The 14,525-nt window shown below is 44.5% G+C and overlaps 1 protein-coding gene across 1 annotated transcript in view; it reads right to left on the reverse strand.

Moving 5' to 3' along the window:
- The window catches only part of LOC124613062 (uncharacterized protein PB18E9.04c-like), a 104,482-nt gene that overhangs the window by 58,556 nt on the left and 31,401 nt on the right, over nt 1-14,525 (reverse strand). The window contains exon 3 of the mRNA XM_047141645.1: nt 4,749-5,005. Within this exon, the coding sequence (XP_046997601.1) occupies nt 4,749-5,005 (257 nt within the window). The remainder of the gene's footprint in view (nt 1-4,748; nt 5,006-14,525) is intronic.

The following is a 14,525-nucleotide window of genomic DNA, read 5'->3' on the forward strand; positions in this document are numbered from 1 at the left end:
CCAATTATGTAATATCCACTCTAACGCCTCCGCGACCTGTCGACGTCATGATTCTCTCATACAATCACAATGCAGCACGGGCCCAATTTATTTATCACTGCCAAGCCATCAGTTCGGTACTAGTGTGGCTGGCGCCATAGTGTTAGGAATGAACACGATGATACAAATATTGTCATTTCATATTAATGACTTCATAACACAATAGATTTGCAACCAAAGGTACCGCACGCATAAAAAATAAGACGCCGCGACGGATAAACACGCTGCTAAGCCACCTCCACTTTGCTGGATTGTGTCGCATCAAAGAGAAATTCTGGTGCTTCCAACCAAAGACGCTATACGTGTAGTACAGCGCTAGGCAAAAAATGCAACTAGAGAGTTTCTCACATCGTGAGAGAGGTGCCGTGGCCTCTGGGGTTCTATGACCGACTGTATATGTGGATATAGTTTGTTTTTGTTTCACTGTGGCCTTCGCTGAATCTCATTTGTGTGTGCTGAGGACCTGTATACTTCGCCTTATTTCCGCATCTATTCAAATGGTTCAAATGACTCTAAGCACTATGGGACTTAACATCAGAGGTCATCAGTCCTCTATACTTACAACTACTTAAATCTAACTAAACTAATGACATCATACTCATCCATGCCCGAAGCAGGATTCGAACCTGCGACCGTAGCAGTCGCGCGGTTCCGGACTGAGCGCTGGTGGATCTCATCTACGGTCAGTAATATTGCAGAATTGTATTTATGAGTACTCTAGCATCGCCACTAACTAATACTACTGCAGGGTTTATTTGAGTAAGTGGTAGGTTAGTGGTTATTTCTTGGCTTTCCACTGTTAAAACCGTACATACATATGCGATGTTGCTCATTATTAATGCACAGGTAAGTTTTGGGAGCATTAATTTTTTTAAATACTGCAAAGTGCTAGTTGTCCAGGCTGTGTATTTGGAATTCTAGGGATCATTCGAAATTACGTTAATAGCGATAGCTATACTCGGATTTTCCCGTATTTAATGAATTTAATGAAAGTGATCTTTAGTAATGTCGCGTATATTAACAACATAGCTGTCTTTTTTGTTTAGGTACGGTAATTATAATTAAGTGTCTTCGTTCAACGTTGGAGTGCTGCCTGGCTGAAAATGGTGTCGTTCACGCATAAGCGCAAGTTTAGAAGCATGATGGTTGGGGAGGGGGCATTTCGTTTCTCGCTGGTTCGGAGAGAAAGGGGAAGGTGAGGAGAGTGTTTGGCGCTTTGAAAGGTCAGCAGCGTTTACCCGCTGTGGCGACCTGATGGCCACACCTTAATTGTACGACTGTCTCAGCCGTTGCTGAATCGGTATTTGCTGTTACCCTCCACAAACAGTTCTTCTTATGGACAGTGGCGGCTCGCAGGTGTACACTCAGGATGTTCACAAATTTCTAAATTCAGATAAATATGAGAGTGCGAAATTAATAGCACCTGCTGTACGACAGTCATACTTATCAACATATTTATACAACTACAGCCAATGTCAGTGATAATAATAATAATAATAATATTCATAACTTGTCTGAAAACAGGAAGAATTGCTTTTATGAAATTTTGTTGTTTTGTGCATAATGTTTTGTACATATTTAAGTAAAGTTTATGGCTTCAATGAACCACCTTCAAGCTGTCTGTCTACCGTTCCACTCTCGAACGGCGGGCGGGAAAAACGAGTTCTTAATTTTTTCTGTCTGACCCCTGATTTGTCTTATTTTATCGTGATGATCATTGCTCCCTATGTAGGCGGGTGCCAACAGAATGTTTTCGCAATCGGAGGAGAAAATTGGTGATTGTTTCATGAGAAGATAGTGTCGCAACGAAAAACGTCTTTGTTTTAATGATTGCCACTCCAATTCAAATATCATATCTGTGGCAGTGTCTCAGCTATTTCGCGATAATACAAAACGAGCTGCCCTTCTTTGAACTTTTTCGATGTTAGCCGTCAGTCTCACCTGATGCGGATCACACAATGCACAGAAATACTCAAGAGTAGGGCGAACAAGCAAGGTCTAAGCAGTCTCTTTAGTAGATCTGTTGCAACTTGTAAGTGTTCTGCCAATGAATTGCAGTCTCTGACTTGCTCTACCCACAACATTGTCTATGTGATCGTACCAATTTAGGTTATTTGTAATTCTAATCCCTAAGTATTTAGTTGAATTTACAGCCTTAAGATTTGTGTAACTTATCACGTAATCGAAATTTAGCGGATTTCTTTTAGTACTCCTGTGAATAACTTCACACTTTTCTTTACTCAGGGTCAATTGCCACTTTTCGCCTCATACAAATATCTTATCTAAATCATTTTGCAATTCGTTTAGGTCATCTGATGACTTTACAAGACGGTAAATGACAGCATCTACTGCAAACAATCTAAGATGGCTACTCAGATTGCCTCCTATGTCGTCAATATAGATCAGGAACAATAGAGGGCCTATAACACTTCCTTGAGGAGCGCTGGATATTACTTCTGTTTTACTCGATGATTTTTCGTCTATTACTACGAACTGTGACCTTTCTGACAGGTAATCATGAATCCAGTCGCAGAACTGAGGCGATATTCCAGAGTCACACAGTTTGGTTAGGAGACGCTTGTGAGGAACGGTGTCGAAAGCCTTCTGGAAATCTAAAAATATGGAATCAATTTAACATCGCCTATCAATAGCACTCATTACTTCATGAGTATGAAGAGCTAGTTGTGTTTCACAAGGACGATATTTTCTGGTTGTGTCTCACAAGAACGGTATTTTCTGAATGCGTGCTGACTGTGTATCAATAAATCGTTTTCTTCGAGGTACTTCACGATGTTCGAACACAGTACATGTTCCAAAACTGTACTGCAAATCGACTTTAGTGATATAGGCCTGTAATTGAGCGGATTACTCCTACTTTTGGGGAAGTTCTCGTTTCGAAAACATAGTGACACCGTTACGTCAGACCGCTCGCTCACAGGTGACTGTGTTTCCCTCGATTGTGGGCTCTCACCGATGACGTTGGACGGCCGAGTCCATTTGCTCGGAGGTAAGGTAGGTATGTCAACAACGTGTGCTATCAGAAACAATTGTAGATTCCATTGCATAGTGTCTCCACAGCAGTGTTGCCACTATTTAAGTACCAACCTACGTAATTAGCACAATTCCCTACGACATGTGGAGGGTTCCCCTGGGTGACCTCGGTAAACTCCCAGCGACTCTCCAACGGGGCAGGGAGTCGGGGGCACCTAGAGACCCCAGTGTGTAACCTGAGAGTGGAAATCTTTATTAGTGTAATCTCATGCTTAAGGTCTGGGCTGTCTCAGATGCCCGCAGATAACCTGCTTACCAGACGTAACGCTTTTGGACTTACAGCTGTGAGTTAAATGAAACAACAGGCTTACAAGGAAACTCATATGAGACACGAAACGTGAAATGCCGTTGAATGTGGAATTGTTGTGTTATAGATCCGAATAAAATTCAACGGCCGCGCGGGATTAGCCGAGCGGTCCAAGGCGCTGCAGTCACGGACTGTGCGGCTAATCCCGGCGGAGGTTCGTGTTGTGTTGGCAGAAGAGCCAACACCGTGTTACGAGTAGAGGCCGAAATGCACGCGTTTTAGCTCACGCAGGCTGGCGTGAGGAGGGAAGAACTATACTGACGTGAGGTCTGGAACATGACAAGGAATTAGCATCCAGAAAGGGACGTAATTGGTTTGATACTTAACTTTAATCCATTAATGATGAACGTCGCTCTAGACGGTACATGATTCACAATATTATCTGTTCAGAATACATTATAGTAACTGAATACATTATAGTAACTGAATATGGCGCCTTGCTAGGTCGTGGCAAATGACGTAGCTGAAGGCTATGCTAAACTGTCGTCTCGGCAAATGAGAGCGTATGTAGTCAGTGAACCATCGCTAGCAAAGTCGGCTGTACAACTGGGGCGAGTGCTAGTGAGTCTCTCTAGACTACACCTGCCGTGTGGCGGCGCTCGATCTGCAATCACTGATAGTGGCGACACGCGGCTCCGACGTATACTAACGGACAGCGGCTGATTTAAAGGCTACCACCTAGCAAGTGTGGTGTCTGGCGGTGACACTACAGTTCGAGTCCTCTCTCGGGCATGTGTGTGTGTGTGTGTGTGTGTGTGTGTGTGTGTGTGTGTGTGTGTTTGTCCTAAAGATAATTTAGGTTAAGTAGTGTGTAAGCTTAGGGACTGATGACCTTTGCAGTTAAGTCCCATAAGATTTCACACACATTTGAACAAAACTCAACGTTTCTGAAAGGCCTTTTTAGCTTATATCATTGCCCGGGGTAAAGATTTTGAGCACTTGATATGACAGCGATAATAATAAACACTCGAACTGTACGAGATTCGTGTGATTGCTTTCATTTGATACAACAGGGCAGAGGTTTATAAGACTTTTTCTCCTAGCAGAGGGATAGTTGTTTGTGGCGGTATCTTGATACTGCCTCATCGACATGTTATATCTTTGAAGTCCTCTGTAAAGAGTTCTTCCAAGGCCACAGAGTACAGAAAAGTGTATAGTTTAGTTAAAAATAACGACGGTATCATAACTCGGCAGCTAAAACGTTAAAAATTTCTTCCTTACTTAGTTGTGTATACGTTCTCGTTCCAGATAGTATATCTTAGGGGGCCCTGTGGTAGCTGTCTCAAACTGCGTGAAAAGACGACGTTAGTATTGGGAATTCCGTTTCAGCAGGGAAATTGTTGTCCCTTACCTGCACACGCCTGTAAGTGGGTTGTAAGCCCAGCCGTCCTCGCAGTATCTTACGGTAGAGTTTCCCTCCGCCTTGCAGATGTGGAACTTGGTACAGTCGTAAGGGTCAGGGAAGAGCCCCTCGCCTGTACACTGGATGGCGTCGTAGTCCGCCTCGCACTCCGATTCGCCTTCGACGCATTCCCCACGAACGCATCCGTAGTTGTCCTGACATGTTAGCAACTCAATAGCTTGTTCTTCCCCTTGGCAGAGCAGTACCTGTGGAAAGAAATAACTTTTGTAATGTAAGTGATCTGACGTAGTATTATGGCTTTCTAACTCTATTTTTCCAACCAGCAATGTTTTTTGACTAGCTTTAGGAAATTTCATATGCACTATAGATACACTATAACTGCACAATATATAGGGTGTAAAACACTACGTACAAAATTTTAGACTGGTTAGCGTGCACGAAAGTAAACACTTCTTGTATATGACAAACAACTCACCGTTTCCCCGCTAGGTGTCCACGAAGTGATGTTCGGAGATTCTGTTCAGACTGCCGTGTGATGAATATTCTTTAGAGATCTTGCAGAAAAATGTCGTATGTTTACACTAATGCACAATTCCCATCTGCATGTCTAATACCTACATGACAATCAGGTGTTTCACCAACAGTGGTTGCAACTTCAGTCAAACAGGCAACCAGGTCCTATAGAACCTATCGGCGTCTTGTATATGAAACACTTCACGTCCTCTACCGACAATGAGAAACTCATGGTAGTATTTCACTAAGATGACCGTTAAATCTTTCAAATGTGCCAAAATTTCACTATTTCCTCCCTCAAAACCATGCTTCCCCACGAATTAGGTGCCTGTGAGCGAACTCGATTAGAGTGACGTCAGTCATGGAGACCCTGCAAGTAGTAGGGCAGCAAGCACATCAGTGAATTTTGTTAGTGCGGGTTGCCTACATTCAGGAGCATGTATACATTTAGAAGCAAACCTACCGTTCTCTTTTCACTGACAGGTCCTTATCCTGTTGCTCACCCATCCCCCTTCCCCGCTTACTCGTCCCCCCCTCCACCTCTCTGGGAACTCCCCTCACCGATGAAAGAACACTTTTGATATCAGTTTGATTGACTAATTAATTAAATCGATAAATTAAATAAACTCCCCCCTTCTGCAAGCTCCTCCAGTCCTTGCCCTCCCCTCCCAAATCTGGAAATTGGCGGGGAAAGGACTCAGTTCACTCTGGAGATGAAAGATCTCACAACAAGAACTTCAATTATACACTACTGGTCATTAAAATTGCTACACCACGAAGATGACGTGCTACACACACGAAATTTAACTGACAGGAAGAAGATGCGGTGATATGCAAACGATTAGCTTTTCAGAGCATTCACACAGGTTGGCGCCGGTGGCGACACATACAATGTGCTGACATGAGGAAAGTTTCCAACCGATTTCTCATACACAAACAGCAGTTGACCAGCGTTGCCTGGAGAAACATTGTTATGATGCCTCGTGTAAGGAGGAGAAATGCATACCACCACGTTTCGGACTTTGATAAAGGTCGGATTGTAGCCTATCACGATTGCACTTTATCGTATCGCTACATTGCTACTCGCGTTGGTCGAGATCCAATGACTGTTAGCAGAATATGGAATCGGTGGGTTCAGGAGGGTAATACGGAACGCCATGCTGGATCCCAACGGCCTTGTATCACTAGCAGTCGAGATGACAGGCATCTTATCCGCATGGCAGTAACAGAACATGCAGCCACGTCTCGATCCCTGAGTCAACAGATGGGTATGTTTGCAAGACAACAACCAGATTCACGAACAGTTCGACGACGTTTGCAGCAGCATGGACTATCAGCTCGGAGACCATGGCTGCAGTTACCCTTGGTGCTGCATCACAGACAGGAGTGCCTGCGATGGTGTACTCAACGACGAACCTGGCTACACGAATGACAAAACGTCATTTTTTCAGGTGAATCCAGGTTCTGCTTACAGCATAATGATGGTCGCATCCACGTTTGGCAACATTGCGGTGAACACACATTGGAAGCGTGTATTCGTCATCACCATATTGGTGTATCATCCGGCATGATGGTATGGGGTGCCATTGGTTACAAGTCTCGGTCACCTCTTGTTCGCATTGACTGCAATTTGGACAGTGGATGTTACATTTCAGATGTGTTACGACTTGTGGCTCTATCCTTCATTTGATCCCTGTGAAACACTTCATTTCATCAGGATAATCCACGACCGCATGTTGCAGGTCCTGTATGGGCCTTTCTGGTTACAGAAAATGATTGACTGCTGCCCTGGCCAGCACATTCTCCAGATCTCTCACCAATTGAAAACGTTTGGTCAATGGTGGCTGAGCAACTGGCTCATCACAATACGCCAGTCACTACTCTTGATGAACTGTGGTATCGTGTCGAACCTGCATGGGCAACTGTACCTGTATGTGCCATCCAAGCTCTGTTTGACTCAATGCCCAGGCTAATCAAGGCCGTTATTATGGCCAGAGGTGGTTGTTCTGGGTACTGATTTCTCAGGATCTATGCACCCAAACTGTGTGAAAATGTAATGACATGTCAGTTCTAGTATAATATATTTGTCCAATGAATACCCGTTTATCATTTGTATTTCTTCTTGGTGTAGCAATTTTAATGGCGAGTAGTGTATATTATAGGATATACTGTTTTTTTTACAACATTCAGTTTGCAGGGGCTGGATCTCACTTTTATTTCGTGGTAAAAGCTCACATCCAACACCTACCTGTTATAAGTATGTAATTACACTGTTGCCAATTGGAGATGTCGTCTTATTGGAAAATTTTTGTGTGTGTACTCATCTTGACATGCAGGGATCGACTGAGCTAGTGCACAGTGCCACCACCAGAGAAAGTTCCATCCCCCCTACCCATCGCCCCCACCCCTCACCACCCTCCCAGAAAAGAATTGGTATGGAAAAGACTCACTCTGTGATGGAGAGGAAGGAGCTAATGGCGCGAAATCCAAATCAAAGTCATTAATATAATGATATTTATTCCTTAGTCAACCAGTTTGCAGGAGTGGGGTTTCCCCACTTGGGTAGACATCATGACTCAACTGTCCACCCCTGTTCCCCAATATGTAATAAGTGTAATCACTAGGGAGTGGAATGAAATGCTGTGTAGTAACCACCATTTGGATAGAGACAACAGCAAATACCACTGCAAGACAGAGTCTACTGCAATGTATTGACAAGAATTAAACATGACACACTTGAACCACGAGCCAGCCGCTAGCCGTAGTTGCCGTGGGTAGATGTCGCACACTCGCCTCACAGACGTCCACAAACAACACCCCTGTGCCCTCGTACATCACTGGCGCCAACGTTCAAGGACCAGAGGAAACTACAGCCGCAGCCGTAGCTGCAACTGCAGTTGTGGATGCACATGTATGACAGACTGCACCACCGCCGCCGTGGAGGGCACGCGAGGATGATTGGAGTGGTAGGAATTCAGATGTTATCAATATGTCCAGCACAAATATTCACCACTTTGAATCTCGTTTCATGCAACACACACACGTCCGCTTCTGTCGGGCTCACCCAGCACACTGGTCACTTCGCCAGCCTTCACTGCTGTGGGCAAAGTCAGACAGGTCGGTGCACTCTTTGCACCCGACCCAGGCTGTGCTAATCCGTTACTTCCGGTTGCTGACTCCTCGTGACCGCCGCTGCAGGCAGCCACAGTGCACTGAGAAACAAGGAGCTGCAGCTTGGATGAATACAGTAGTCTGAACAATTACACCCCAATGTAGACCACCCAGTTTAAATAACCCACTTTACCCAATCAGAGGCAGTGATGTTGTTGACCATACACCTCGAATTTCCCACACGAAATGTTGATTGCTCCTATTTAAACGAGTTATTTTTAAAGGTAGAAGAGATTGGACAAGACGCGCGTTTTCACATCGCTAAAGTATCGTTACTTGTTGTGAAATCCTGTACAGGACTATGGCATAAGCTATATTCCCTCTAAGTATTCTTTCATCAGGTAGAAAAATATCTTTCCTTGACTCTCACGTCATGCATCACAGAACTAGAATATTGAACTCATTTCTGGCTCATGACAGAGTGCTGAGATCTAGCACTGTAACAGGACGCCTTCTCACTTTCAGACGCTGTCTTACGGTAACAGCACAGAGAAGTTGTAAATATAGGCTTTATATTACTTATCACTTCATAAATTCGGTAATACCTCTGTGTAGGTGAGAGACTCAAATATCATTAAAAGATATTGCCGCAACAAAAAAATCGCCAAGTGAAGAATCATATCGTTGGTGCCCTAGTCATCAACTCCAACCATCATGCGCCAAGTCATTGACATCAAAGTGATGGGCTAATTATTTAAATTTATCGTGATAGTCACTTTGCATGGGGAGTAATTTTTCTTCTTCAGTAGTCAGATTACACTCACTAGATAGTTCAAATGGGAATCCCTGGAGAGAACCGACTTTTGAAGCTGACAACAGGAGGACTCCAGCGCTGGCAACATACATTTTGCATGAGGACTGAGCCTAGACAGGCAGTCGTTCTAATGGAAGAAAACCGCCAGTAAACATTGACCGATTCTCCAGGCTGGCATTGGGGCGTTAGGTCTGCACCCCATCACCTGTAAAAAATGCCATGGCCAAGTTTCCCTTTAAAACACCCTCAGATGAACAGGTTTGTTTTTCTGGAAAACAAAATTTCGCACAGAGAAAGACAGTTAATCTACGTAATTGGAAGGTCCCTGGGATTGCCACTAAAGGTGAGGAAACATTTCGTAAAATAAAAAAAGGATGATATGGAGTAGTGCCAAAAGAGAAGAGAGCCAGAGGACGGTCTTCATAGCATTACGGAAAAATTGCAAGAAAGATATAAAATCCTGGGATCGTATTGGTGAAAGAATCCTGCACGTGCTAGTGGAATTATTAGGGCAATCAGTCGTAATCGTGGAAATGTATGCTTCAAATGCAGGCGTAAGATGAAATGTTACGCGGAAGTCACGGAATCGCCGGAGGAGATAAGTGATCGAAAAGAAAGTTTAGTTATTGGGCACTTGAGTGCACGTACTGGGTGGAGAACTAATGACTCCATTGTTGATCAGTGTGGCGTAAATGCGTTAAATGACAATGGGAATAGGCTGATAGACTTATGTTAACATAATGCTTTAAAGATAATGAATAGATGGTTTAGGCATAAGTCATATTAATATAAGAGGAATCTTTTTCAGCCTCTTCCATACATCGTTGCAGATTTCAGAGAGACATCGCTCATATCTGTGGTATTGATACACATTGCTGTGGCACCGCAATTTTTGGACGATATCACACAAATAGTAATATGAGAGAGACTATGGGTGTAGAAAACCAATAATTTTTATCATACAGAAGAAGCATTTAAAATAGTATGGACTACTTGAAAGAATGGATGATAGCCAGTGGCCAAAGAAAGTGTGATGGTGGACATCACAGTATAATGACGACTATGAAGACCTTCTCCTTGTGTACTGAATGGTGATGTTGCAGAAAATAGTTCTGCAAATCGACCCATGTGGGCATCCTTTAGTGATCCTTTTGAACACTAATAACGATTCCATACTTGGGCCTCTGCTATAGTTAAGAAGGTCCTATGGGACGAGTCTTGAAGGCAGACCACTGTAATTTAGTCCAATTAAGTAATACTAGTGTATATTTGTTTTTTCTTTTCGACGGTATTAGGAAAACGATACATTGCTTCTTACCATACAGAGAAGAAGCTGAGTTGCATACAGGCACAACAAGAAGACTGCTGTACCTGTAAGCTTTCAGCCTAAAGGACATCTTCTAAAACAGAAAACACACACGCAAATTTATGCAAGCACAACTCGTACACCAATGACCACTGTCTCTGGGCACTGAGGCGAGACTGCAATCAGCTATGCCTTATGAGAGAAGCAATCTGGGTGGTGGGGTAACGAGGAGGCTAGGAAAGGGGGGGGGGTATAATGATGCTTGTGGAAACATGCAGGGATGTGGTGGAGCCAGGGTGGGGCTGCTACCTGTCGTCAGGTGGAGGTTAGAGGAGGGGAGGGAGCAGAAAAGGGGAGAAGTAGAGGAGAGGAAAAAGAGAGAGACTAGTGCATGCCTTGATGGAATAGAAGGCTGGAGTGGGAGCAGGGAATGCAGTATGTGGCGAAGGTTGAGGCTAGTGACATTCCAGGAATGTAGGATGTACTGCAGGAAGAGTTCCCATCTGCACAATTCAGAAGAGCTGCTGTTGGTACAATGCATACAAATGCCATGGGCAGTGAAGTAGTCACTGAAGTGACTGGAAGCAGCATAGGGAATAAAGGGTGACAGACAGGGACTCGTGAAGTTACAGGAATGTAGGGTATACTGCACGGAGAGTTCCCATCTGCACAATTTAGAAGAGCTGCTGTGTAGAGAGGATCCACATGCCACAAGTAGTGAATCAGTCATTGAAGTGGAGCACAGTGTGTTGGGCAACATGATCAACAACTCTGTGGTCAAGCTGTCTATTCGCCACAGTCTGTCAGCGTCCATTCATGCAGACAGACAGCTTGCTGGTTCTCATGCTCATGTAACACAGTGATTGCAACTTAGTTTGTGGTTGACATGACTGCATTCAATGGTAGCTCCACATTCGACAGGATAGGTGACACTTATGACCAGACTTGAATAGGAGATGGTGGGCTGATGTATGGGACAGGTCATACAACTACGTCTCTTACAGAGCTATGCGCCATGAGGAAAGGAGTTGGGAGCAGGGGTGCAATAGGGACGGACAAGGATAATGTGTAGGTTGGGTGGTTGAATACCATTTTAGGAGGGGTGGAAAGAATAGTGGGTAGCTTATTCCTCATTTCTGGACATGGTAAGAGGCAGTTGAAACCCTGGTGGAGAATGTGATTCAGTGGCTCCAATCCTGAGTGGCACAGATCGCATGAGGTGAGTGCTCCTTTGTGGCTGGACAGTGGAAATCTGGGAGCTGGTAGGTAACTGAAGTGACAAGGTATGGGAGATATGTTGCCATACAAATCAGGAAGGGTAATTTCGGTCTGTGAAGGTCTCAGTGAAACACTTGGTGTATCTGCAGAAGGACCACTCGTCGCTACTGATTTCATGTCCATGGGTGACTAGGCCATATGGGAGGGACATCTTGGAATGGAATGGAATATGTGGCAGCTGACAGTATGGAAGAAGTATTGCTTGTGGCTGGAAGATGTGACATGGATGGAGATACTGATATAGCTGTCTTTCAGGTGGAGGTCAACATCGAGGAAAGTGCGTTGTTGGGTTGAGGAGAATGGGACAGAAGATATTATGATTCTGGACGAGTGTGGGTGTGGTGTCACGAAAATATCATCAAAGAATCTGAACCAGGTGAGGGATTGGGGATCTGGATGATTAGGAAGGATTCCTCTAGATGGCCCATGAAAATTTTTGCCTAGGATGACGCCATGTGGGTGCTCAATGCTGTACCATGGGTTTGTTTGTAGGTTATGCCTTCAGAAGTGAAGTAATTTTGAGTGAGGGTATGGTGGTAATTGAAACAAGGACGGTAGGTCATAGGCTTGGGGTCTCTTGGGCATTGGGAGGCCATGGGCTAGTGTCAAGGCCATGTGCTTTTGGGATGTTAGTGCACAGGGAGGTGGTATCAATAGTGACAAGCAAGATGCCTTGTGGTAAAGGAACAGGAACTGTGGACAATCAGCGGAGGAAATGGTTGATGTCTTTGATGTAAGAGGTTGAGTTACAGGCTAACGTGTTGTTCCATGAGAGCAGAGGTTCTCACAGTGGTGGCACAGTAACTGTCTACGATGCGGCATCCTACATGGTCTGGTTTATGGACTTTATGAAGCATATGCAAGGTAGAAGTTCAGGGACTGGTAGGGGTGAGGAAAGAGGTAGATTCATGGGAAAGATCCGTGGATAGGCATTGATTTGGGGACAGACAGGAGGTCCCATTATATTTTTGGAATGAGGTCGTTGTGGAAGGGTATGTAGATGGATGAATCTGACAGCTGGTGCTTCTGCCACATAATCACTGTGGTTCAAAATCATAGCGCTGGAGCCTTATCAGCAGGTAGAATTATGAGGCCAGGATCAATTTGTAGGTGATGGATTACGTTTTTTTTCTGCAGATGTCAGGTTACTCTCCATATTGAAGGTTTGGAAAATGATGGTGAGGCAAGGTTTCAGGTAAGAGGTTGTGGACTTTTAAGAGGGGATTATTTCGTGGCAGTGGGAGTTGGATCACGGTTGGATGTAGAAGTGAAATGAGATGAACCCCCTCTGACTCAGTTCAGTCCTCCATCTGACGATGACACAACTCCCCTTCTTAAAGTTACAGAATTTCTTAACCTGAAATCTTGTCTCACCATCATTCCTTCAGCCAGCATGGAAGCTAACGTTCCATCTGCAGAGAAAAACACACTCAACCACTTAAAAATTGACCCTACCCTTGTAATTCTACCGGGTGACAATGGCTCACTCATACCACTCCTCGCCCTCCTACCTTGTACATTCTTCGTAAAGACTATAAATTCAACTAGCAGGGTACACCACTGTGGCCAGTTACTGCGCTGCCACTGAGAGAGAATCTCTGCTCTCATATACCAACATGTTCAGCCTATTACCTGTTACTTACCCTCCAATATCAAAGACACTAACCATTTCCTCCACCAGTTGTCCACAGTTCCTTTTCCTTTAGCACATGGTAATCTACTTGTTACTATTGATGCTATATCCCTGTATACTGATATCCCTAATGTCCATGGTATTGCGAACATTGAGCACTACCTTTCCCAATGCCCAACTGATTCCAAACCTACTACTTCCTTCCTGGACACCATGACCTACAACATCCTCACCCTCAATCCCATCACCTTTGGAGGCATTACCTATGAACAAATCCAACCGAAATGTCCACCTCTATGGTCCCATCCTGTTCCAACCTGATCATGTTTCAAGTAGAGGAGCCCTTCCTAACTACCCAGAATCCCAAACCTCTCTCCTGGTTCAGATTCGTTGATGATATTTTCATGATCTGGGCCAAGGGTGAGGACATCCCATCCACATTCCTCCAGAAACTCAACACCTTCTCCCTCATTCACTTAATCTGGTCCTCCTAAACCTGAAAAGCCAACTTCCGAAATGTTGACGTCCACCTCAAAGATGGCTACATAAGTACCTCCATCCATATCCAACCTACCAACTACAAGCGATACCTTCTCTTCAACAGTTGCCGCTCATTACATACAGCCTAGGCACCAGTCACCAACACATTTTCAGTGATGAAGAGTCCCTCTCCAAATTTATCAAGTGTCTCACTGAGGGCTTCACTGACCGAAATTAGCCTCCTAACCTGGTGCACAACGGATCTCCTGGACTTGCCTCTCCAGCCACCTACCACCTCTCACATTCCTACCATCTAGTAACAAAGGAGAATTCCTCTCCTGATCAATACAACCCAGGACTAGAGCAAATGAATCACCTTCTATCCCAATGTTTCGACTACCTCTTCTCGTGCCCAGAAATGAAAAGTACCCTACCCAGTACCCTCTCCACCTGAGCCATGCACAGTGGCTTCACAACCAGAGTGGTACCTCTCTAGTTACCAATGATCGTCGGTGGTTTAGTCTTTCGATCAGAGATGCTGATATGAAGGTGAAGACTATTTAAGCTTACGCTGCACGTCAGTTGCCCTCGAGTTCTTCAAGTTTAGTTCTGAGGTGGTGTGAGGATACT

This window comes from Schistocerca americana, chromosome 4 (assembly GCF_021461395.2).
Source record: "Schistocerca americana isolate TAMUIC-IGC-003095 chromosome 4, iqSchAmer2.1, whole genome shotgun sequence".
Taxonomy (NCBI): Eukaryota; Metazoa; Arthropoda; class Insecta; order Orthoptera; family Acrididae; genus Schistocerca; species Schistocerca americana.